Source organism: Neltuma alba, unplaced genomic scaffold (genome assembly GCF_004799145.2).
Source record: "Neltuma alba isolate B1F8T4 unplaced genomic scaffold, ASM479914v2 tig00010793_pilon, whole genome shotgun sequence".
Lineage (NCBI taxonomy): Eukaryota > Viridiplantae > Streptophyta > Magnoliopsida > Fabales > Fabaceae > Neltuma > Neltuma alba.
Window position 1 is genome coordinate 1,486 of NW_021635610.1, and position 25,089 is coordinate 26,574.

The following is a 25,089-nucleotide window of genomic DNA, read 5'->3' on the forward strand; positions in this document are numbered from 1 at the left end:
TTGTAGTCATGAGCGTCCCTTTTTGCCACTTTCTTGATCAATTCTTTGTCAGTTTTTCTATTCACCTCTTCATTGATGGCTTTGATGGGCAAGGGCTCCCCCTCATTGCCTTCTACATCCTTGGGGATTTTAGAGCCTTCAGTAGACAGAGCTTTTCCTTTTTGTTGGTACTCCATGCTTCTCCACTTTTTGTATTGTCGGTTTCGTTATCAGATAATGGAAATAAGAGAGGAAAGTCTCAGAGTCATGACTGGCCATGACATACTTATAACTCATTAATTGCATTGAATTTTCAATGAGGAGATTGTTTTTGGGAGAAAAATAAGAAGAAAAAACCCAAAAATGGTCAAGAAACATGACAAATGGGTCTAAGAGTATTTACATAACAGAAAATGTAACTAATTTACAAAAGTATAAATTATGTAATAGAATATCTACGTTACACTTGACACCCCCCGCAAGCTTGAGCATGGATATTTTTCATGCCAAGCTTGGAAATGAGCTCATGGAAGCGTGTAGGATGATTTTGCTTGTAGTTTTGCCTAGACTAGATGACAATCAAGTTCAATGTGCTTTGTTCGCTCATGAAAGGTAGGGTTCGCTTCAATTTGAAGAGCAAACTGGTTGTCATAGTGTAAAAAGGCAGCAGCTAAATGAGCAACATTAAAATCATTCAGAAGACAAAGTAACCACTGAATTTCACATGTGGTGGAGGCCAAAGCACGGTATTCTGCTTCAGAGGAGGAATGAGATATTGTGGTCTGCTTCTTGGCTTTCCAGAAGATAAGAGATGAGCCAAGAAATACGGCAAAACCAGTGATTGATCGTCTAGAATCCAAGCAACTTGCCCAATCAGAATCACTAAAGCCTTTGAGTTTTAAATCAAAGATTGAAGAAGGAATAAGCTTGCACTAGGAGAAGCCTTGATATAACAGAGTACTCTGTGTGCAGTTTGAAGGTGAGTCTCTTGGATCAGACATGTATTGGTTGAGCTATTGGGTGACAAAACTGAGGTCTGGACATGTTGTTGTAAGGTACTACAAGCGCCTAATGAGTTTCCTGTATAGTTGAGGATTTTCTAATGGCACTCCCTTCTCTTTGGATAACTTGAGGGGGTGTTTGGCAATTTGAGTAAAAGCACTTCTGAGCCCCAAACCATGGTTTGGGTGAAATGATTGCCAAACACCCTAGTTTTTTGCAAAACCATGGTTTCAGGAAAAACCTTGGTTTTGCAAAGCCAAACCATGGTTTTACGGTAAGCCATAATTTTTCGCTTCTGAGGATAAAAAATAGTCGTTGCAATAATAATGAGTGCTATTAGAGGCTCCTAATGGTAAAGGAAGACATTTTTTACTTGTCCTGTTCTCCCATTCAGCTTGCATCCGTCGTCCCCTTCTGAAATTCAATCGAGCATTTGTGCCACTAGTGAGTTGTGTTGCCCCTTCTGAAATTGACCAAACTTGTTGCCACCAATGAGTTGCCGTCATCCCTTCTGAAATTCGACCGAAGTTATTGCCACCGGTGAGTTGCCATCACCCCTTCTGAAACTTGAGTCGACTTGTTACCACCGGTGAGGTCATTGAGGTTGCGAATTTCGGCACTGGTGAGGAGTTGGCTTACCAAAACAAGATCGCACATTGGGTTGCCTGATCCATCCATCTATTTCCTTCTTCTTTGGTGTTCAGTTCGTCCAGTCGTCGTTTGCTGAGGTTGTCATGTCTGGTTCCATCACTCAGATCCAGCGTTTCAGGTAAGCTCTCTCCTCTTCTTCGGTGGTCACTTGCTTAGTTGACGCCGATTGAGTTGGTTTTTGTTGGTTTGATTTTGTTTCATGGTAATCGTGTGTGTGTATACGAGTATAGGAAAAATCTTGGTTGTGACTAGTTCTGGCTTCGTGTGTGTGTGTATGAGAGACAGAGCATTGGTGTGTGTTGATCAAATTCAGATTTTGGAGACAGAGCATTGGTTTTTGGTTGTGGATGCTTGTGCTGCTGAAATTGTTCTTATTTTTTTGATCTTATTTCTTTTGGTGGATTTTATTTGGAGACAGAACATTGAATTTTTCTTTTGTGCTTAATGGTTGCTTTTCAGTGTTTTAGTGGTTAACTAAAATATGTTTGGGATTTTGATTGTTGGTTGTAGTCAAATTTGGTCAATTAACCAAAAAGAATTCCCCTTAATGTTGGAAAAAAAATATTATTAATTTGGGATTTCGATTATTAATGAGACCTGGTTTTGGTGAAAAAAAGAAAGTCATTATTTGTGGTTTATTGGAGACAGAGGATCTGTTATTTTGACCTGAATGTTGTACTTCAATTAACTTGACATGAATGGTATAGAACATGTGGCTATACTTGTTAAATATCATACCTATTATATCATATCTTTGAACTGAATGGCATGCTTTTTGGGTTGAACTTGTGATGACTGAAGTGTGTTGTAATTGGTCTATAGCATAATGAGTAAACAAAATGGAAAAGCTTCGTGGGATGTAAGAACCACAAAGGTCTTTATTGGCCTGTGCATTGAAGAGGTTGAAAAAGGGGGAAGAAAAGGAACTAGCTTGACAAAGCCTGCTTGGGCAAGTCTTGGGGACAGCTTCACTGCAAAGACTAGGAGAGTCTACACGAAAATCCAATTTAAGAACAAACTTGACTCTCTGCGAAAAGAGTGGCAGCTATGGGATAAGCTGCTCCGTGAGACAGGTTTGGGTGGGATGCCATAAGGAATACTGTTATGCCCATGATGATTGGTGGGAGAAGAAAATAGTGGTAACTATTTAACTTTATTTGAGCTTGCATTTTCTTCAATGTTAAAATTTTTTGTATAATGTATAATATTTTTGGTGTTGAATGTGCAAGAAGTTCTAGGCAACAAGAAATTTAGAGAAAGAGGGCTTCAATTTTGGGCTAAATTGACTCAACTCTTTGGGTCTGTAGCTACAACTGGACCACAGTCATGGGCACCTTCTTCCACGACACTTCCAAGCAAAGGAGTTCCTGAAGATGATATGGAAGAAGGGTCTGGAGATAGTGATGAAATTTTGGGGGCACCAACTAGCATAAGCGGGGAGTTTAATTCGGTCACATTCATGACAACAGTGGAGGAAGTGAGGCAACATTGGAATAAGACAGGAAACCATTCATGGGGGTAGAAGCACAAGTGGCGATCGTCCTAGTAGCTTATTAGGGGTTAGAAAAAATGGTGAATCCATGAAGAAGAAAACCCACTACCACTATGAAAATAGCAGATGCACTAAGTAGGATAGCTTAAGCAAATGAAATTGATTCTCAGCATGAACATGAAGAGATTTCAGAAGCACATGCTAGGAAGCTAGAAGAAGAAGCACATGCTTATGAGACGTCAATTACGGGAGTCATGGAGCACCTTAATGAAGTTGATGAAGTTGTTGATGATCCTGATATGTTTGGCCAGTGCACAACACTCCTTATGGACAAGCCAGGTCCAAAGGAGATGTATGTGGCTCTGAAAAACAAGAGGGAAAAACTCCTAATCTTCTTGAAGCATGCAACTAAGGATTGAGACTTCATTTGTATTGCTTATCATAGTATTTGACTACTTTTTGTGTTGCCTAGAAGATGACTGTGATAATTTGCATATATTTTTGGGAATGATGTAACCAGTACTATCGTATTATGTGACTACTAAATTTCTGTAGGAATTAAACAACTTATTTCCTTGTTAAATTTTTAGTAATTTCATATCAGGATTTCTGAATTTTATGTCTATGTGTATAGGACAAGCCAAAAAATGGCTGATGAATTATAAATAAAATTAGGAAAAGTATCGTAAACGACAGAACAAACGGGTTAATCAAGTTGCAAGTAGCGGTTGGTGGATACACTTCTCTTCATTTGTGTAAAGAGCCCCAGCATACCAATATTTATATCGGCAAAGCATGGGTAAGGGACGTTTTATAAGGCCATTCCACCGTTGTTGTAACATGTTTAGGATGGAAAGGGAAGTGTTCTTCAGTCTTTGCACAGAATTGCAACAACATAGTCTAAGGGAAACTAGAAATGTTGGGATACATGAAATGGTTGCAATGTTTTTAAATACCATTGGCCATGCGCTTAGTAGTAGGATGCAGCAAGAAAGATTTCAACATTCAGGGGAGACAATTAGTAGACATTTCCATAATGTCTTACTGGCATGCTGTAGACTTGCTATGTCCAATATCAAACCAAAAGATCCAACATTTCAGTATTTGCATACAAAAATACGCCCAATGGTCGATACTGGCCCTTTTTCAAACATGCTATTGGAGCAATTGATGGAACACATATTTCATGCATTGTTAATGCAACTGAGCAAACAAAATTTATTAACTGAAAAGGAAGAGTGACACAAAATGTAATGGCTGTTTGCAATTAGGACATGTGCTTCACTTTTGTATTGGCCAGATGGGAAGGTAGTGCGCATGATGCTCGTATATTTAACCATGCCCTCACAGCTCCTTCCATGAACTTTCCCCATCCGCCTCAAGGTATAATTTAAATTGCTACAATTTATTTATGCTTAACTATTAGAAAACAAAGTTTATTGACACCAATCATATATTTCATGTAGGCAAATATTATTTGGTGGATGCTGGCTATTCGACACCCATGGGATACCTTGGTCCCTACAGACATGAACACTATCATCTCTCTGATTTTCAAAGGTCATCTACACTTAAAAATGAGAATAAGGCATTCAATTATATTTGCACTCAAGTCTATAGAGCACTATTGAAAGAACTTTTAGAGTTTCGAAGGGTAAGTTTGCAATTTTAGGAAACATACCGAGCTATGACTTTCCAACATAGGTTCAAATTGTTTGTGCAACGATGGTCATACATAACTTCATTAGATCAACATCCATTTTTGATCCTGGTTTCATTCAGTTTGAACAAGAAGGTTCTTATGCAGAAGAAAATAATGATGATGATGATGGAGTTGGATCTTCACATATACCTTCATCAATAGAATTTTCATCTCACATGATTCGGCTTTGTGACCCCATAAGAGATCAAATTGTTCACTATATACAAGAATAGTCATATCCTTTTTATTTTCTTTTTTCTTTTCAGATAATTAATGTGTTGTTAAAAAAAACTACTTAGACAAATATATTTCGTTGTAACCTCTATTATTAAGACAACTAATATGAAATTTTTTTATGTGGTTATTTAATTTTGTGAAAAAAAAATTATGGGATTTCATCTTTAAAATCTTTAAGAAATAATGATATTTATTTGTTGGCAAAATAAATCATTTTCCTAAAAACATATTTAATTATTTATTAATATATATACACATTAATGTTTTTATTATTTATATTATTTATGTCTTATTTATTATGTTGCCAAAATATATATAATTTACAAATTTATTACTTCAAATAAACATATATTATGAAATATATCTTATATGTAATTATCATTTAAACTTATGTCCTTTTTAGTAATTTTCACATATCAAAAAGCACTTCTGACAACAACTATCCAAACACTCTCACTTTATCATAATCACTTTTTCAAAAAATTTATTTTTTCAAAATCTATTCTCTCTAGAATCTATTCTCCAGAAGCTGCTCTCCAAACTATGGTTTGGCCTCATCTAAACACCCCCTAAGATGAGGATCCATAGGTGTAAAAGCAGGTTTGGAAGCCAAATAGCCTGTGTCTTGGAGGAGTTCCAGGGCGAACTTTCTTTAAGAAAGAAAAATACCCTCTTTGGAACGTGCTAGCTCAAGACTGAGGAAATACTGAAGTTCTCCAAGGTCTTTAATAGTCAAAGTCTGATCTAGCTTCAACTTAATAGAGTTAATTTCATTCATATCATTGCTAACTAAGATAAGATCATCAACATATATGAGAGTTACTGTAAAAGAAGAATTAGCAGCAGTCTTGTAAGATAGGGAATGATCAGAGGAAGATTGATGATATCCACAAGAGAATGGGGCAAAAGAAAGTTTGGAGTACCACTGCCTAATTGCTTGCTTAAGACCATACAGTGATTTTTTTTTTTAATTTGCAAATGATGTCAAATTTGGGGGCCAAAAAACCTTATGGAAGATCCATGTACACTTCCTCATGTAGATCACCATAAAGGAAAGCATTATTAACATCAAGTTGGTGAAGAAACCAATTCTTAGCAGCAACAATGGACAGTAGCATTCTCAAAGTAGTCATCCTTGCTACTAGGAAAAAAGTATCAAAATAATCTAGACCTTCTGTTTGTGTAAAGCCTTTTGCTAAAGGTGAGCCTTATATCTTTCTATATCACCATTGGCTTTATATTTAGTTTTCAAAACCCATTTACATCCAATTGATTTGTTGCTGGGTGTTAGAAATGTAAGAACCCAAGTTTGGTTCTGTTGAAGTGCTTTATTTTCTGCATTCATTGCATCTCGCCACTAACAAAATGTTACTGCTTGGTGATAGGTTTTTGGATCAAGTGTGGTGGAGACAACTAAGACAAACCGTTTATAAGCAGGAGCAAGACAGGAATAGGATAAAATAGAAGATAAAGGATATCGAATGGTTGTATTTCCTAATGATTAAGTAGTAGTAGAAATAAGGGTACAATGGTAATCATACAGATGTGTAGGTGGGTGATGAGGACAGTGGAACGGTGAAGAGGATGTGAAACAGGAGGTGGAAGAGAGGAAAGATCTTGAGGGAAAGTTGGAGAAAAGGTGGATGAAGAGGAAGAAGGGGAAGATAAAGGAGGCTGCGAAAGTGGTTCAGAGGAAGAGAAACTAGTAGCAGGTGGAGAAGAAGGCATAGAATAAAATATAAACGAATCATCATATAGGGAAGATGAGGGAGGTTGAACAGAAGGTAATATAGGTAGAGAAAGGGAAGATGAGGTGGAATCAGTTTTAAAAGGAAACACAAGCTCATGAAAAACAACATCTCTGAATTGGAAAATTTGATTAGTATGCAAATCAAGTAAGATAAAAGCCTTGGAAGTGGATGGAAAACCAAGAAAGGCACACTTCTTTGCTCTAGGGTCAAATTTTAAATGATTATGGGGTAGGGTGGAAGCAAAACAAAGAGAACCAAAGACTTTGAGGTGAGAGTAAGAAGGTGGTGTATGAAAGAGTTTGTCAAAAGGTGTGAGGTTTTGGAGGATAGGGGAAGGTAATCTATTAATGAGGTAAGTGGCATGTGAGACAGCAAAAGACTAGTAAGACAGGGGAATATTAGATTGAAAAACTAAGGCTCTAGCAACATTTAAGATGTGTTGGTGTTTTTTTTCAACAATGCCATTTTGCTGGGGTGTGTTAACACAGGAGGTTTGATGAATAACACCTTTTGATTGATAAAAGTTAGTCATACAAAATTCAACACCATTATCAAAATGGATAAGGAGGTGGAAAATTGATTTTGAACTAGAGCAAAGAAGCTAATGAGATGAGTATGAGTCTCAAACTTAGTTTTTGTTAAAAATAACCATGTATACTGGGAGAAATCATCAACAATGGTAAGAAAGAATTTATAACCTTAAGTCAAAGGAGTAGAAAAAGGGCCCTAAATATCAACATGAACCAAATAAAAAATTTATTAGTAGAGCTTGTGGCTACAGGAAAGGAGAGACGTTTTTGCTTTGGAAAATAACAAGTATCACAGACAAGGGGATGGGGAATACAAGAAATATCATTGTACTGTTTGTGCAATATAGAAAGAGTAGAATGAGAAAGATGTCCCAAACACAAATGCCAGAGAGTATTACCTGAGGTGGAAGAAGTAGTGGTCGTAGAAATTTGAGAGTGAGTAGGAGAGGGAGACACATCTGCATGAAGTAAGTATAGCCCTTCAAAATGTTTAGCTTAACCAATCATCAAAAAAGGATTGAGTAAGAGTATCAGGCACCAAGAGGATGAAAAGAGGAAAAAACAGTTAATGGTAACAGTCAATTAGAAACAAAGAGTATATTAAAGGAAAAATTAAGAAGAAAAAGAACATTGTGTAAGACCAGAGAAGAAGATATTGAAACAGTGCCAAAAATGGTAGAAGTGGCATAGGAACCAATCAGTAAACTAACTTGAACGGGAGGAATGGAACTATAAGAAGCAAACAATTCTAATGAACAACAAACATAATTAGTTGCACCTGAATCAATGATCCAATTAACTATAGATGTAGATGAAAAGGAATTACATTTACTTGTGGTTGGAGGAGAAGAGGAAGTAGAAAGATGGTTGACAAAAGGAGTCTAAGGTGGAGCAAGCAGAGCAAGAAGTCGCTGGTATTGTTCTAAAGATAATTGAGGTAGAACAAAAGCAGTAGAAGGATTAGGGAGCAGGGGAGGCTTAGCAGTATGAATGTCTTAAACTTACTAGAATCTTGAGATGAAAGATTATTCACCACAGCAAGAGAACCAGATCGAAACTTGAAGCTCAGAGGAAAACCATGTTTCCTATAGCACGTCTCTTTTGTATGTCTTGGTTTCCCACAGTAGGAGCATTACTTTGAAGAACCACCAGTAGGATTAATTAGAGGTCCGTGTGGAGATTTCGCTAGCAAAATCTTGGAATCAGCAGGAATCGATATAGAGGGATGAATTTCTCTTTCTTGCCGAAGAACTGAAAAGAATACTTAATTGATGGGGGGAAGGGGATCGAGAAGCATGATCTATGATTTAACGCTACCATATTGCTCATTGAGTCCCTTCAACAATCGGATTACACAATCCTGGTCCTGGTGAGTTTTAGCACTATTACCCAATCTACAAGTGCAAGATTCAATCAGCCAAATGTTAGATAGTTCATCCCAGAGAGTCTTTAGGCGAGTATAGTACTCACTTACAATAAGGTTGCCTTGTTTGAGACTGAAAATTTCTTCCTGAAGCTCTCCAATTCAGAAAATATCAGATTGAGAGTATCTAGACTTCAAATCGTTCCAGATCTGGGCAGCTGTATCAAACTAAAGAATGCTCCTAGCGATCGTGGGAGAAAGGGACTCTGTTAGCCACCCTTGAACAAGGTTGTTGCATTGTTCCCATGCCGGAAATGATTTATCAAAGGTCGTGACGTGGGATGAGGAATCAATCCATCAATGAATTTCAATTTGTTCTTTGATAGTAAAGCCATTTCCATGGCGCGGGCCCATCCGTGATAATTCGAGCCATCAAGTGGGGGAGAGACGAGAACTAGAGCTGGATTTTCATTTGGGTGAATATAGAAGGGGCTCGACTGGTCAGTGGAAGAATCAAATTCGGAAGCCATGAAAGAGCTTGAAGAGAAGGATGGAAAAGTCAACAAGCAGAGAACTCGAGGAAAAGAAGAAAGAGAAAAGGTATAATCAAAAGAGACAAAAAGGGCTTGGTACTGGCCTAGGATACCATGAGACTAGACTTTGGAAAAACTAACTTGCATTTATTATTGATAAAAAGGATATATATACAGATGGGTCTAAGAGTATTTACATAACAGAAAATGTAACCAATTTACAACGGTATAAATTATGTAACAGAATATCTATGTTAAACTTGACAATCTCCACAAGCCCAAGATGTAGAAGAGAAAATCATTTGTAAGGAATGTGTTGGAATTTCTTGCTTTGAAACAAGAAGAGTCCAAATATCACACATGTATATAATACCTAACATGTCACCTAGCAGTCAAAATTCTGACCCACAAAAAAAGAAGCCAAAAGCTAATGGATTCCATCATCAATCCTGTACGTGTTTCTGCTTCTTCCTTTTCATAAAACCTTTTAATTCATTTGCAAAGCTTTGATTTGTTCTTTTATTAAAGAGAATGGAAGTAATATACCAGCAAAAGCTACAAGAGCTGATAGCTCTAATTATCTGCAGAAGAACGTGGTGAAGTTTCTTGCATCAGGTCTGATAACATATGAGACTTTGGCAAGCTTTAATTTTCTTTTTTAATTCCTCAAAAATCAATACTTACAATGAATTATATAAATTATTTAAAATTTGACCTTCTGGCGTAAACAAATTGAATATACTTTGTTTGCCACAGCAGTATTAGCAATCAAACCATAAAAGAAAGGAAAAGCTTCAGGAATGAATAAACTATGTGTAGAGTACAGTTATATTTGCTCCTCATATTCTTCAATTATAATTTATGTTCAATGAATTGGTTGGGTTGACATTTACATTTCAATGATAGCCAAACATTCATCAGAAATAAGGGTGTAAACCTATATGTGTGTGTGTGTGTGTGTGTTTTGGCAGGTGGCTTTGAGGGTGAAGTAGATAGATGCAGCTAAAGGCTAAAGCTCAATTATGATGTTATTGGGAAACCATTGGGGCTTTCCTAAAGAGCTCACTATGGCCTGCATACACGTGTATGAGTTGCACGATGAATATATATGTTTCGGGGAAGCAAGTACAATCTGGGATTATTAATTCGATGACAAGAATATAAAATTTTGTTGGCATATCTATAGGCAATAAGCAATTTAACGGAGAGAATTTGTGTGGGATAGCAGTGTTAGTAAACCAGGAAAGAATGTGCCAAAGTGTTGTGGGTGTGAATAAACTCTCTGTAGAGTGTACTCGTCTGATGCTATTTATCAGACAGAGGAAGAATTTTTTTTGTTTTTTCCATATCCACTTTATTAAATTTTTAATACCAACGTATTATTTTAATCTTCATTTATTATTATTCATACTGTTATTTTCTTGAGAAGCATATATATTAAATAAGAATAAAAGTAAAAGTGTTAATCTAATATTTGGTTCTTATAGTTTGCTCTCATGATTTTGATCCCTATAGTTTCAAACTGTAGGCATTGACCCTTCAAGTTTTAATTTATTGCATTTACAATGTTAGTCCTTGCAATTTAAGAAGGACCTACGCCTGAAGTTAACAGTGTTTAAATTTGCTGATATGTTACTAATACCGTTACTGATATGGCATGCTGATTGGATATGCGATTTTAATTAGGAAAAAAGGACATCATCTGATTCCATGAAATAGGCTGACTGGACTGGACTACGATGATGATACAGTAGGAACTGGTGGCACATTGCTAAGTACATCTTCGCATATTAAGGCTTTATTCAAATGTCAATTTGTTTGGATCTTATATAATTGACGGCCATGATTTCATTTTGCTTGCCCTGTGAATTAACATGCGCATCAGAAAACCCTTTTGGTGGGAAATTTCAAATGGTTACATGTCATTCTTAAGAGTAAGAAAGGAAGAAAAGAATCCAAGATAAATGAGTTTGCAAGCAATAATTGTGAGCTTGAATTATAAATGGCTGAATTTGTGTTGCAAACTGCTGATTTTGTTTTAATAACTGGCCGAATTGGAATTATAATTTTTTTATAAATCTTATGGGTGAATGAACATAGAGTATTTTTTAACTAAAAGAATTTCTATTTATTGTAAATTTGTTTGGAGTCTGATTAAAAGAATTTAACTACGCTATGCTTTTTTTTTTCCAAATGAATATTCATTTTTTATTAATAAAAGTAATTAAAATAATTTTCATTTTTAATGTGATTATATTAATGGATTATCAATGTTATTCATATTTTTCAATCTAAAATATTTACTATATCATTGAAAAACATATTCTTTTAATCATGTCTTGTCTAACCTCAAATGGACCTACGGCTTAGCCGGTTCAGTAATTGATCCAATTCAAAGTACATTATTATTTTAAAAAAATGAAAAAGCAACATTTTTTTGACAAATAATATGATTTTTTTTAAGACCAGATTGGCATAAAACTCTTGATTGCATTAAATCTATATGCATGTGCAAAACACGTGCACAATCGCACAGATCGCATAAACCACACCCTTCAAAGTTCAAACCCTAGTTGATCCTGCTCAAAGAAAAACCTAGCCAGGTCTCCTAACTCCATAAATACCATTTTAGCTATAGAAGTCACAGAAATGGCCGTCAAACTCTATTAGAAGCATAATCTTTATCTTCGGTTGTTGTGACCGATTTTGACATGTTATCCATAAAAGTTTTAGATCAAGAAGAAGACGGGACAGAGCTCTGGAAAACGGACGTACAGCTTTGATAAATCAGATCAATGGAATACCAAATCCAGGTATTTATAAAATTTATTGTATTTCATATATAATCCTGTAGATCTTGCATATATGATATCATTGGTGTTCTTGTATGCTAAAAAATTACATTGCGAATCAATGAATAATTTTGGGAAAAAAATTAAATCAACAATTGCCTAGTTATACTGACATTAATTAGGGATTTTGTGTGCAAAATATTAGAGGTTTAGGTTTAAGATTTAGGATTGTACTTTAAAGTGATAAATCTGTTCAAGCTTTATTTAATTTTACGGATCTTACCTTGCACATTTCATTCTATAGAAGTTCTTTTTTTTTTTTTAATCCCCCTACATGTATTAAAAGAACTTAAGCGATTTATGTTGACAGATTAATTTTCTTGCCCGTCAATGGGCACAATAGGAGGTCCAGGTGAATGATTGGATGGTTGAAAGCTTCAAAGAAATGAAACTTGATGAATAAGTAATATTGTTAGCCATAATTTACAAAGGAAATCATATAGGGGCAAACAAAACCCCCTGTACTCCTCTTGAATCTTCCAATACATAAGCAGTGAACATTTTATTTGCTTATTTATCACGGCAAAGGATGTTCAAATAATAAGCATTATCTAACTCAGTACGTATCCTAGACTCTATATATGGGTAGCTTAGGAAAAACGTGGTTGTTGGGCAATCTGCTGAAATAAAGTTATTTCATTGATATGAGAAATCACTTTTACAGAACTTAGATTTTGACCAATAATTTACATTATGTGATGTCCCACTAGATTTTGTGATCGATAGGCTTTTTGTCCTTCATGAAGAGATACTCTGAAATTTGTATTGCTTCACATTCTGAAACGGCTTGTTCTCCCAGGACTCCACCTACAACAAACAGAAGCATTATAAGTTGAAGAAATGCAGACGCGGGAAGTGCTAGAGTTTGCAGATCGGAGGTTCTTGATGTGTTTCATAGCATCATTATTTCAAGGGAATCGTCCAGCGACACAAGAGTATTCCCGCAACAACTTGCGGTCGCATGAAGACAAAGGATGATAACATTTGAAAGCTTCTGTGCGATGTGTGAGGAAGTGGTGGTTCCCCCTATGAGAAGATATCTGCTCTTCGAGTTGTGTCTGATCTCTTCATCATACTCCTACCTACGTAATCTTCAGAGACATAGTAGATGACTGATATCAGCAACGACAGGAGAAAGAAGGTGTAAAACTACATTAATCAGATGGAGAAAAGTACAGTGATGTGCACCCAATTATAACCCTCAATGTAAAGGTAAAAACCACGGATCGTCCTAGTCAATGAAAATCACAGCTCCATTATGATCAAAACAGGATGCAAGAGAGGCTCAATCAGATGCACAAGTAAGTACAAATTACTAGCCAAACAACTTAAGCTACTAGCTTACAATAGAGAATGAAGAAGCTGAAGAATACCCAAAGGCTATATGACAAACTTAATATCTCTCAACCCAGGTATTGAATCGATGATCCCACTACTGAAAATGATACACTGAATGTTACAAACTTGCTGTCCACATTTCAGTCCGAACTAACCGTTAATGAATTCCTAAACACCTATTTACCAAGACTGCCTTATGAATATGTGAAAATGACTTTCTCTCTTCTCTCTTCGCTCTTCTCCCTCCAATGAGACCTCTCACCCTTAACCCTAATCTGATTCCTTTCCACTTTACCAAGTGAGACTTAAATGTGTCTCGAAGATTGGGCCTTTTCCGCATAAGAAAGGAGCTCAAACCCAACAAGGAAGTCCTTCATCTTTAAAAGCAAGTCTTGCTACATATATTTGCTTATAGAGATTTTTCATGATACATTGGATTAAAATTAACGTGGATGGTACTATGGCTTTGGGATCTAACAAAGCTGGTTGTGGTGGCCTGCTACGTGACTACAAGGGACATTGGATAGCTGGTTTTTCTCATGAATGTGGTAGTTGCTGTAGTGCTAAGAGGCTGAAGAATGGGTCATTTATAGAGGGCTGAAGTTAGCCTGGGACTTTGGATTTAAACCAGCGATTTTAGAACAATCGGATGCAAAGATTGTGATCGAGCAAATTATTAAACAGAATCAAGGAGCCAATGGCAGTCTTCTCTTCATTCAGATTCAAAATTTGCTGAAATTTGACTGGACTGTCAAAATGGAGCATCTTTCAAGGAGAAGAAACAGAGTTGCTGATGCATTAGCTAAGATCACTGGACTTTACGGGCCCTTGCGGAAGAAGAGTGTATGGGATACAATCCCACTGTCTTTTAATTTCCTTTTGGGCGTTTAGCCCCCCTTGTAACACCCCCCCCCCCAAAAAAAAAGAAGAATATCATCTCGTTTTCAAGGACACAACCTCATAGTGCAACACCATTTTTGGACGTACACTCAAAGAAAGAAAAATGGAGTGCAACACAATAATGAACATCCCATTCTCCTTGAAGTAATCGATGGTCCAATTTTTCGCTTGCTGAACTTTAGGTCTGGAATCTTACTTGCTTAGTTAATTACCAATTCGTCAGATGAACATTTAATAATAAGTTTTACCTACCTTTATATAAGGTTATTTTTTCGAATTCCACATGACAGTCCATTGTTAAAGGGATATATTTCCGTTACATGAACATTTAATTATGGTCCCCCCCACCCCCCAAACCATTACATAAAAAATTGGCATATATTTCCGCATGACGATTGTCATTCCTTACCAGTTAATTGTTTCGTTGATATTGTTAGATATTGGGACAGTCAGTGATATTGATCGATTTATCAATATTGGTCATGTCTTGTGTAAAAGCTATTTCTTCTCACATGAAAAAACGGTTTTGAGCTTATCTTTGAACTTTTCTTAGATATACTTTATTTTTATGTCTTGGCCCCAAAAAAAAACTTCATTTTTCATGTGTCGTCTTTTCCTTTAATCTTAGACATAACCATTTAATGTTATGAAGATGAAGCGTTAATTTGAAAAGTCTCTACCTTAATACTTCATATTAATTCTAGCGTTAATATGAGGAAAATTTACACCAATAGATGAAATCCAACCATTAATACTTGAGAAGCCAAGGATCAAGTTTAGAATCAATTATTTCTCTTATCCTTAATATAAGACCTATTCTGTAGTTCAATTTGTATTATAAAATGAGTTTTACATCTAAGATCGGAAGAGTAATTTTTTTTTTAATGCAACAGAAGAGAGTTTGGAATCAGTTAATTGAGGTGAAATAAATAGATCTTTCTTTCTTTCAAGTATGTAATATTGAAAAAGTCACGTCACTACAAAAAATTCGACTTTCAGCAGCGACATTAAGTCCAAAAGTCGCCGCTGAAAAGCTTCAGCGGCGACATTTTGTCGCCACCAAGTCGTTGCTGTAGCGACCGTGGCTGAAACTTATCAGCGGCGACAAAAAAAGTCGCCGCTGAAACTCCTTTCAGCGGCGACATTTTGTCGCTGCTGAAAGCTGATGAGTTTGCCACTCAGAAACGTTGCCACTGAAACATGAGAATTGGCGGCGACTAATGTCGCCGCGGAAGCTTGCTTCGACGGCGACATTGTGGTCGCCGCTGAAGGTTGCTTCGGCGGCGACATTGTGGTCGCCGCTGAAGGTTGCTTCGGCGGCGACTTTGTTGTCACCACTGAAACGGTCTTCAGCGGCACAAAAAAGTCGCCGCCGAATCAAGCTTCAACGGCGACATATGTCGCCGCTGATTGTCATTTTAATTATTTTTATAATATATTAATTATGCAAAAAATTTTATTTATATTGCTGATAAATATTATTAAAAGGTTTAATAAAAATAAAGTAATTAACACACAAATATAGTATATTAAATAATAAGATTTATAACCATGAAAGTGTTCTTTATGTCTCTAACTGAAAAAAAAAATTGTTCAATTAAAAGATACATTACATAATACAAAAGAAAAATTACGTAGAGGGATCAATACTAGGGACGCTAGAAGTAGGGGTATCTGCAGGAGCATTTAACTGCATCTTTTGCATGAAAGCAGTGAACTGAGCTTGTATTCTCTGTTCCATCAACTGCTCCATCCTTTGTTCAAGTTGCGTACGCTCTGCTTCCATCTTTGCTCGCTCTGCAGCACGTTCTGCTTCCATCTTTTCTCGCTCTGCTGCACGTTTTGCTTCCATCCTCTCTCGCTCTGCAGCAAGATTTGCTTCCATCTTTTCTCGCTCCTCTTGAAATCTTCTTTCAAACTCTTCATACAATTGGGTGCGTACATTCTCAAGTGAATCACTAGATTGAGTGTGAAGTCTCTTCCTCCGAGGCTCTGCTCCATAACCTTTTCCTCTAACATATCCTGACCTCTCACCAAGAACAGCTGTCAATATCTCATCAGAGGTCATTCGAGCATCACTCTCTAAGGATTGCTGCTGAATGAGCTCATGCATGCGATCCTATAGTTACAAATTACAAATTACATTAATGAAAAAAATATAATTATTTAATTAAATATAAAGGACAAATATTATACATACATGAATCTCTTCAGATCGCGATCCACCCACTGTAACTGGCCATCTGCAGTCTTCCTAGTATGTGTTATCTCCCAAACCTGATCTGGGGGGCAGGCTGTCCAGTGGTGGGGTCTCTCTATAAAGCATAATATACAAAAATAACAAATCTTGAAAAATAAAAAAATGGATAAAAAAATAAAGTGTAGTGAAGAGGCAACTTACTACAGAGAACTCAACCTCCGCAAATGATCGGGGACCACATGTATGCTTTGTTACTTGTTTTGCTCGGTTTTGTGTGTTTCTAGCACTTTTGTTCTACATCAAATTTGAGTAACTACTAAGTATGTTGAATGATATAATTATATTATTCATTTAAATAGTTAGTATTTAGTAAGATACCTTAAATGGATCTGACTGAAAATATGTCAATAACCACTCCCAATCTTCAAAACTTACAGTTTGAGGTGGATTTGCCAACCTTTCTTCATCAGTGTCAAATTTCTTATAGTGGGTATGCAAGTTGGTCTTCCAATTTCTGAAAGCATTTTGCAATGTGGTCACTATCATTTTTTGGAACTTCTCTTCATCTGTTGCAACAGCATGTTGAAATTTTTCCTAAAATAAAAATCAATATCAGCATAAGTACTTGTTTTGAAAGCATAAATAAACTAGGATATACATTTACTAAACATAAATTGTACCTTCACTTTTAAAATCATAACATCAATATAATTTGTGTAAACATTCCTCCATTCAGCACAATCCTTCAAAGATATTGTGGTTCTAATAACATAACCACAATAATTAGCTAGCTCTCTTGCTCCTTGCCCTACTGCTCTTGTCATGTCATCTGTGAAAGTAAGCTGAATCTTTCCTCCAAATTTAGTCATTAAGTCCACATTGAGCGACTTATAAACTCCTCTACCTTTCTTAATTATATTAGAAGAGCCTATCATTCAAGTGAACAAATAATATAGTCAAAAGTATGTGATGCTAATTAGTTACTTGTATTATATAAAAGTAAAGAAAATTTACCTGCACTACTGTTTTGAGTAGGGGGAGAGTCGGCAGGCAATTCCTCAAATTGTACTTGGAGTGGTCGAGGTGAAATGGTATGTCTAATTGCAGGGGTAGAGCTAATACCTCCACTACTTGTGCTGCCATGTCGTGTGAAGGAAGAGCTTCTCCCACCCCGTCCTCTCTTTAGCCCTGACATATCCTGCAATAATGTACAAAATTTAGATTGTTTTTTATGTTAATAAAACTACTCTTTATGAAGATAGTATATATTAAAAAAAATTACAAAATCTAACTTGTTAAGAATATATTAATAAAAACTACCATTTATGAGGATTGTAGTTTCATTCTGTTGAGTCCTCTGTGGTACTATCACTTGTATCATCATCTTCTATTTCACCTTCAATGTCACTTTCTTCTTCAGTATCACTATCATTACCATCAAGCACATCTTCTTCATCACTATCGTCATGAACTAGTGAATTAGATTCACTATCATCAATAAATCCAATCTCCATATTACTTCTTTGTGATGGTTCTCCTACTTGAATGAAAGTTTGGGGTTGTACATCATCTCCACACAAGTCAATAAAGATATCATGCTGTATAAGACTTGCATTTAAATCAACCACCAATTGTTGATAAGGCTCTTCATCAACCATTGCAATATTAACATCACTACCAACATTAACATTCTCAATCGGCATATTGAACAAGTCACGTGGATTCGTTTTGACAACAACAATCCAACCCGGGTCAACAATATCATCCACATAAAAAACTTGCTCTGCTTGAGATGCTAAAATAAATGGTTCATTAGTTTGTAATGAACATTGAGTGTTGATACTTGTGAACCCATACTTATCCACCTTATATCCTTCGCCATAGTTAGCGACATCCCACCAGTGACACTTAAACAAGTATAATTTTTTATTCTCTATGTAAGATAACTCATAAATATGCTCTAACACACCATAATATTCTTTATTAGCATCAGTGTCATCACCCTTGGCCATGACTCCATCATTTTGAGTTCTTTTTCCTATTGCCCGATCTTTTGCATGAAAACGAAATCCATTGCCTATAAACATAGAGTAACGATTGACCACTCTCGATGGACCAATTGATAAACTTTTGAGTTCAGGACTTACAAAGCCTTGTGTGGACAATGCTATCACCTATTAAAGAAGAACCATTCCTTCAATATGCATTAATATTATTAATATAAACTTCAAAGCTCAAAGTCTAGAACTTACTCGTGAACGGAACCAATCAGGAAACTCTTTATATTGCTTTTGCTCACTCATTAATCCCCGAGCTTCAAGTTCTCTCCTGTGTTCCCTACATGTTTTTACACAAGTGAGAAAAATATAAATTATAACAAATTCATTCTTGTTAAATTAAGTTGACGTACTCTATGAATGGCCAAGTTTCTTCACAATTTTGGAGCACATACATTCTTGCCTGACAATACTCTTCATAAGAAAGAGAGACTGACTCAAAATGTCCTCTAGCTTCACCACTTTTCTTGAACACCGAAAGCTCATTACTGATATTATTATCACTGATGTCATCATTCCGATGCTGCACATTAAATTTAGTGGGAATGTCTTTCAAGTATCGTGAACAAAAAGTTAGACTTTCATCTGCCAAATATCCTTCTGCAATTGATCCTTCAGGTTGGGCCTTATTGCCAACATATGACTTTAGAGTTCGCAAATACCTACAACAAAAAGTCAAGCCTTATTGAATGGTTTTAAATGATAGATTATAAATATAATTGTAAAGTAACCTTGTTAAAGCGAATTACCTTTCTATGGGGTACATCCAACGATACTGAACTGGCCCACCAACTTTTGCCTCTCCCGCCAAGTGTATAGGCAAGTGAACCATTACGTCAAAAAAGGCAGGTGGGAATATGGTCTCTAACTTGCACAAAGTTATTTCTATTTGACTTTGAAGTTTGTCAAGTTCTTCACATGTTAAACACTTTGAACAAAGATTTTTAAAAAATCTTCCCAATTGTATTATTGGTTCACATACTTGGGGAGGCAGTAACCCACGTATTGCAATTGGAAATATTTCCTGCAATAGCACATGGTGATCATGACACTTCAAACCAAATATTTTTCGCTCGTGAATGTTGACACACCTTGAGATATTAGATGCAAAAGCATCAGGTACTTTTAAGTTAGCCAAGAATTTGCAAAGGGATTGTTTCTTTTCAGAAGATAATGTGTAAGGAGCAGGAGGCTTATAAACATCATTACCATTCTTAATCGGGTGCAAATTACTCCTAATGCCCAAATCCACCAAATCATACCTACTTTTTAATGTGTCCTTTGTCTTTCCAAGTAAATCCATCACTGTCGATACAAGATTATCAGAAACATTTCTTTCTATATGCATCACATCAAGATTATGTCGTATCAACAAATTTTTCCAATAAGGCAATTGGAAAAAAATGCTTCTTTTCCTCCAATTATAAGCCTTACTATTTGTAGGGCGTTTTCGTTTTTGGCCTTTTCCAAATGATATATTACCCAATTGTTCTAATTGCATAAGTGCATCATCTCCAGTTAATGGAATTGGTGGAGCTCTGAGTTCTTCTTTTCCATCAAATGATTTTGCATCTTTGCGCCATGGGTGATTTTGTGGAAGAAAACGCCTATGACCCATATAAGATAACTTGCTCCTTAATGAAATGCAATGCGTGTCTTTGTGACAACAAGGGCATGCAAACTTGCCTTTAGTTGACCATCCTGAAAGATTTCCATATGCGGGGAAATCATTTATCGTCCACAACACTGCTGCATACATCATAAAATTTGATTGAGAAAATGCATCATATGTTTGCACCCCTACTTCCCACAATTGTTTCAGCTCCTCAATCATTGGTTGTAAGTAAACATCTATTTCATTACCTGGACACTTTGGACCAGGAATAAGAAGTGTCATCATAAAATATGGGCTTTTCATGCAAAGCCATGGTGGCAAATTATATGGTACCAAAACTACAGGCCAAATGCTATGATTGGCACTCATATTCCCAAAAGGTTGAAATCCATCACTTGCCAAACCTAATCTAACACTTCTTGGATCAGTAGAAAAACTAGGATATTGTTGGTCAAAGTGTTGCCAAGCAAGAGAGTCAGCTGGATGTCTCAATACACCATCATTTGTGTGCTTCTCCTTATGCCACCTCATTTCTTTAGCAGTGTCTCTTGCCATATAAAGCCTTTGTAACCTAGGTATTATCGGAAAATGCCTTAAGACTTTCTGGGCAATTTTTTTTCCTCTTTGCCTGTTCAACTTCCATCTAGACATCTTGCACTTAGGACATGATTCTTCATTTGCATGTTCCCCCCAGTATAATATGCAATCATTTCCACAAGCATCAATTTTATTGTAATCTAAACCCAAATCACGAATTATCTTCTTAGCTTCATAAAATGAGTTTGGCACTAAAGCCCCTTCTGGAAGAACATCTTTCAATAGGGCCAACAATGCATCCATAGATTTATTGCTCCAATGGTTAAGACACTTTAATTGAAGCAATTTTACAATAAAAGACAATTTTGACATCTTCTCACAACCTGGATAAAGTTCTGTCTCTGCATCCTTTAATAAGTCGTAGAACCTTTTGGCATGCACATTAGGCTCTTCATTCTCATTTAATTCATTGTTCATATCATTCATAGAAGGAACATTATATGCATCACATACCATCCTTGTAAGGTTCTCCCCATAAGTATCATGTTCTGCTGCTGTACTTGAAGTCTCACAATCACTTTGACATCTAATAATTTCCCCATGCAAGTCCCACACCTTATAACTATCCCAAAAACCCTTACTCAATAAGTCAACCCTGACATCTCTTCTCGCTTTGAATATGACATTCATACATTTTTTACAAGGACATCGTATTTTGCTTGTCACTCCATTCTGAGTAAAAGCCCATTCGAGAAAACCATCTACTCCTTTAATATATCTTAGGTTGCCTCTGTCTTTAATATCTAACCAACTTTTATCCATTTCTATTTCACAAAAGTTGAAGATTAATGTAAGAAAAGGAAAAACAATAAATATTAAAGTGCAAGAAATAAATAGAAATGAATAAGGTTGAGTTGACCAAGAAAAGAAAATTATATATGATATATATATATATATGTATCTTACTTCTAAAAAGCTGATTCATTTCAACGCAGTATATAAGCCAAACTAACAAAGCATCACAGAGTCAACGCAAACGCAAGGTGAAGATGATAAACTGTTAACTTACAAGTGACAAGAGCTTTACTACTCGCCCTAGCTAGTAATCCTTTTTGCTTGCACCACCGTATATGCCTACAATAATAAGGACCAGACATTATAATGGGAAGGAAACCAAAGGTCCCAAGAAACCATTTCAAGAAAGCGATTGCAATGGAAGGGAATACCTGTCCTAAAACAAGAAAATTTGTTAGATAGAATCAGTCTGAAAATCGTATATAAATCAAAAGCCAATCATGAATAATTACAAGATAATGAATAAATTCTAATTTCGGTAAGAGTCTACTCAACTAAACTCAACAACAAATATCAAAACATGGAATGATAATCAGTGACACAACATATGGCAGCGAACTATGAACTCAATCCTTGCTTGACATGGAATCTACAGTGTCAGTAGGTCATTGCCACCTAGGCAGTCCCAACTATTTTGTCCTCATATGACGGTAGCTTTGTTTTTCCCGGACGGTAGAACAACTTCACTGAGCTTGCTTTCCTGAATGTCCACTTCTCTTCTATGAATCACACAAATTTGTGTCAACATAACTTTGGATTTTAGGAAATCGTTTCTATTCCTCAAAGCTTTAGGCATGCCGTATATGACTGATATTTAGCTCAATTTGAATAGTTGTTTTAGTTAATCCCTTTCAAGTCATTTTTTTTTGTGGCCCCTTTCAATGGAATTTCTTAGTTTACAGCCACCTTTAATTGTCCACGACAAAAGAGCAACCTTTGGTAGTCAATCAATCTCGAACTGCTGTGCTACCTCTAGTTCGAAACACAAGATATAGTTTGTATTGCAAATTACACAATTTATGTGTGTCGGCTTTCTGATTTTCTGTTCATATCAAGCTCAATAATTTCTCTAGTTTTGTGATGTACTATTTGTTTGAAATGTAGGAAATCTTCCTTTTCCCCCCCGTCTTTCTCTCTTGTTTGATGCTGCAAAAAGATTAAAATTCTAATAATTCGCTTATAAAGTACCGCAATTCCAGTAGGATATGAAATTCCTCAAAAAAGAGTCCATATTTATTAAGCGGTGAATCCTTCGAACTAGTAAATAACATCAAGTCTTGAACAAGAGAAGTTAAACAAAATAGTTTCAAGCAATTAAGTAGACAAATTTTGACATTCATAACATACGTATTTACTACTGTAATTAACTGAAATGTAGGCACCCCAAGAACACAAATTGCGTTGGTTCTCCTTGCCTCAATTATGTATATTAAGATCCTTTCACTACTGTCAACCCATTTTCTGAAGAGGTATTGGATAAAAAATATTCTCTCATTTATCTTAACCTTCTCCCCCATCCAAACCCCACCCAAACAAAAGCAATTTAAATCTGGACATAGTATTTGAACGAGGATCACATGTTTGCTTTGTTGGTAAATAAATAAAAAAAACACACACAGTATCCACAAAATGGGCAGCAATAATATTTTTAATGCGTGAGACTAGCCAAGCACCCAAGCCAAATCTGACAATAGAATAAGTAACAAGTTAACAACACTCAAAAGAGGCTCGACCTTACCTGGATCTGTACTAATGGTGACGGAGCTGGAGAGTAGCGGCGATTCGGCAACTGGCAAGCAAATAGTGAGCTGCAGCAGCAAGCACAAATTGAAGGACTAGGAGGCAAGCTTGGTTGCAACTGCTACGGAATGGGGTCGCCGGCGCTGCGCAAATCACGAAGGGGATGGGGGAGAAGCAGGTCTGGGTCCCTCTTCGACGTCTTCGCTAATCGGTGAGAAATGAGAATGTGAGATGTTGCCGCTAGCACTAGGTTTGGAGGGAGAGGGGATTTGGGGATGAACTCGATGCCTGATGAAGTGAAAGTGAATCAGTGATGGTCTGATTCAATCTTTGATGGATTCGGGCATTGGGCATTAGGTGGTGTTGCAACTCGCAAGTGGGCATCAGATTGGATCTGAAAAAAAAAAAAAAACATGGGCCTGAATCACTAAAACAGAAATGGACTTGTTAGGAAAACAAGAAAGGACTTCAATATGGGCCTATGTAGCTTTTTTTTAATATTGACAAAAATTATCGGGTAGGACCGGTATTAGTCCAACATGCCAACCCGTAACCCCGTCCTACCAGTCTTTGGGTCAGACCCGGTCTGGCCCGAATTCATCGGGTTTTTTGGACTGCTTTAAAATTGGAACAAGGTGAGGACTGGGTTGGACTGGGTTTACCGGGTATCGGGTTTCATGTGCAGCCTAGGAATAAGTTAGATGCTTGAAACTTCTCTGCGTGCGCGAGCTGGTTTGGTGAGAGCGAGGGAAAAGTAAACTTTCAGAAGATTAGGGGGGTTAAATTGTTTTGGGTTTCAAAATAAGAAACTTTAGATACAAAAACAATGCGCTAGCCTTGCTAAACACACGTGGCTTCAGTGGCAGAGGAGTGTTAGCTATTATAATTACCAGGTCCCCTGTTCGAACCAGCCAGGTAACATTAAATGTTTTTTTAAATTTGAGCCAAAATTAATGTGTAAAAATTGGGCATTTTCCAGATTCGAACACAGGACCTCTACACTGAAACGAACAAGCGTGGCCAGCCAAGCTAATGAATTTAATTGAAACCATTGAGCAATAGAAAATATATAATATGCAACTGTATATGTTTTACAAAATTTAATTAATCACATTTTAAATTAAAAAATAAATAGTAATAATATTTAATTAACATATACATGATTTTATTATCTATATCTCTCACACATTTTTAATTAATTATATTATCTCCTTTAATGATTTTATTTCTCAATCCTCTCATACATATGTTCATCATCAAATTATTATGTCAATTAAGTATGCTCACACTAATTTAATTATAATAATCTCTCACATATATTTAATTATGTTATCTCTTTCAATTATAATATCCTTCTCTCTCACACACATACAGACTATCTCTCTTCCAAAATACTACCTCTCACCTCTCACCCTCTCACACACACACTCTATATTTCATTACTTATCTCATCAAACTTGCATACTTTTTCACGCATGCCTCGATCTCATTTCTCTCCCATGCATAATGTTTTTCTATTCCATCTCTCAAACATTTGGATATGGGATATGTGTGTTAAAACACACACTCCAAACTTTCTTCCTCTTCCTTTCTCTCTCAAACACCATATGATCTTTCTTTTAGTCTCTCTCTAACACAAAAATACATAAAACAAACAATTATTATCAAAGTTACTTAATTACGCAAATAAAAGATTATAATATAAAATTTTTTAAAAAAAGATTAAAAAAATGTGAAAAAACTTTCAGCGGCGAC

The 25,089-nt window shown here is 36.2% G+C and overlaps 2 protein-coding genes and 1 long non-coding RNA gene across 3 annotated transcripts; 2 read left to right on the plus strand and 1 right to left on the minus strand.

The window, feature by feature from the left end:
• The first annotated feature begins 1,715 nt into the window (after positions 1 to 1,715).
• On the plus strand, positions 1,716 to 3,543 carry LOC114759138 (uncharacterized). Its single transcript, XM_028948229.1, has 4 exons — positions 1,716 to 1,750; positions 2,455 to 2,705; positions 2,940 to 3,082; positions 3,295 to 3,543. Exons 1-4 carry the CDS (start codon positions 1,716 to 1,718, stop codon positions 3,541 to 3,543), a joined length of 678 nt encoding a protein of 225 aa, XP_028804062.1.
• Positions 3,544 to 11,907: 8,364 nt separating this feature from the next.
• LOC114759137 (uncharacterized) lies at positions 11,908 to 13,355 on the plus strand. Its single transcript, XR_003741882.1, has 2 exons — positions 11,908 to 12,053; positions 12,892 to 13,355. It is a non-coding gene; the product is annotated as an uncharacterized LOC114759137 (long non-coding RNA).
• Positions 13,356 to 19,553: 6,198 nt separating this feature from the next.
• Positions 19,554 to 21,255, minus strand: LOC114759139 (uncharacterized). Its single transcript, XM_028948230.1, has 3 exons — positions 20,070 to 21,255; positions 19,679 to 19,925; positions 19,554 to 19,611 (listed from the first exon to the last, which is right to left on the minus strand). Exons 1-3 carry the CDS (start codon positions 21,253 to 21,255, stop codon positions 19,554 to 19,556), a joined length of 1,491 nt encoding a protein of 496 aa, XP_028804063.1.
• Between the last annotated feature and the right edge of the window lie 3,834 nt (positions 21,256 to 25,089).

What these genes read in the sequence shown, in the direction of transcription:
- LOC114759138 (XM_028948229.1), top strand. Translation starts at nt 1,716, where the DNA reads ATGTCTGGTTCCATCACTCAGATCCAGCGTTTCAG. An exon ending in ACTCAGATCCAGCGTTTCAG is followed by an intron (nt 1,751 to 2,454) that starts GTAAGCTCTCTC and finishes ATTGGTCTATAG; the next exon opens with CATAATGAGTAAACAAAATG. An exon ending in TAAGCGGGGAGTTTAATTCG is followed by an intron (nt 3,083 to 3,294) that starts GTCACATTCATG and finishes ATTGATTCTCAG; the next exon opens with CATGAACATGAAGAGATTTC.
- LOC114759139 (XM_028948230.1), bottom strand. Translation starts at nt 21,255, where the DNA reads ATGGTATGTGATGCATATAATGTTCCTTCTATGAATGATATGAACAAT. An exon ending in TATGCAATTAGAACAATTGG is followed by an intron (nt 19,926 to 20,069) that starts GTAATATATCAT and finishes TGATGCATATAG; the next exon opens with AAAGAAATGTTTCTGATAAT. An exon ending in TTTGCATCTAATATCTCAAG is followed by an intron (nt 19,612 to 19,678) that starts GTGTGTCAACAT and finishes GTGCTATTGCAG; the next exon opens with GAAATATTTCCAATTGCAAT.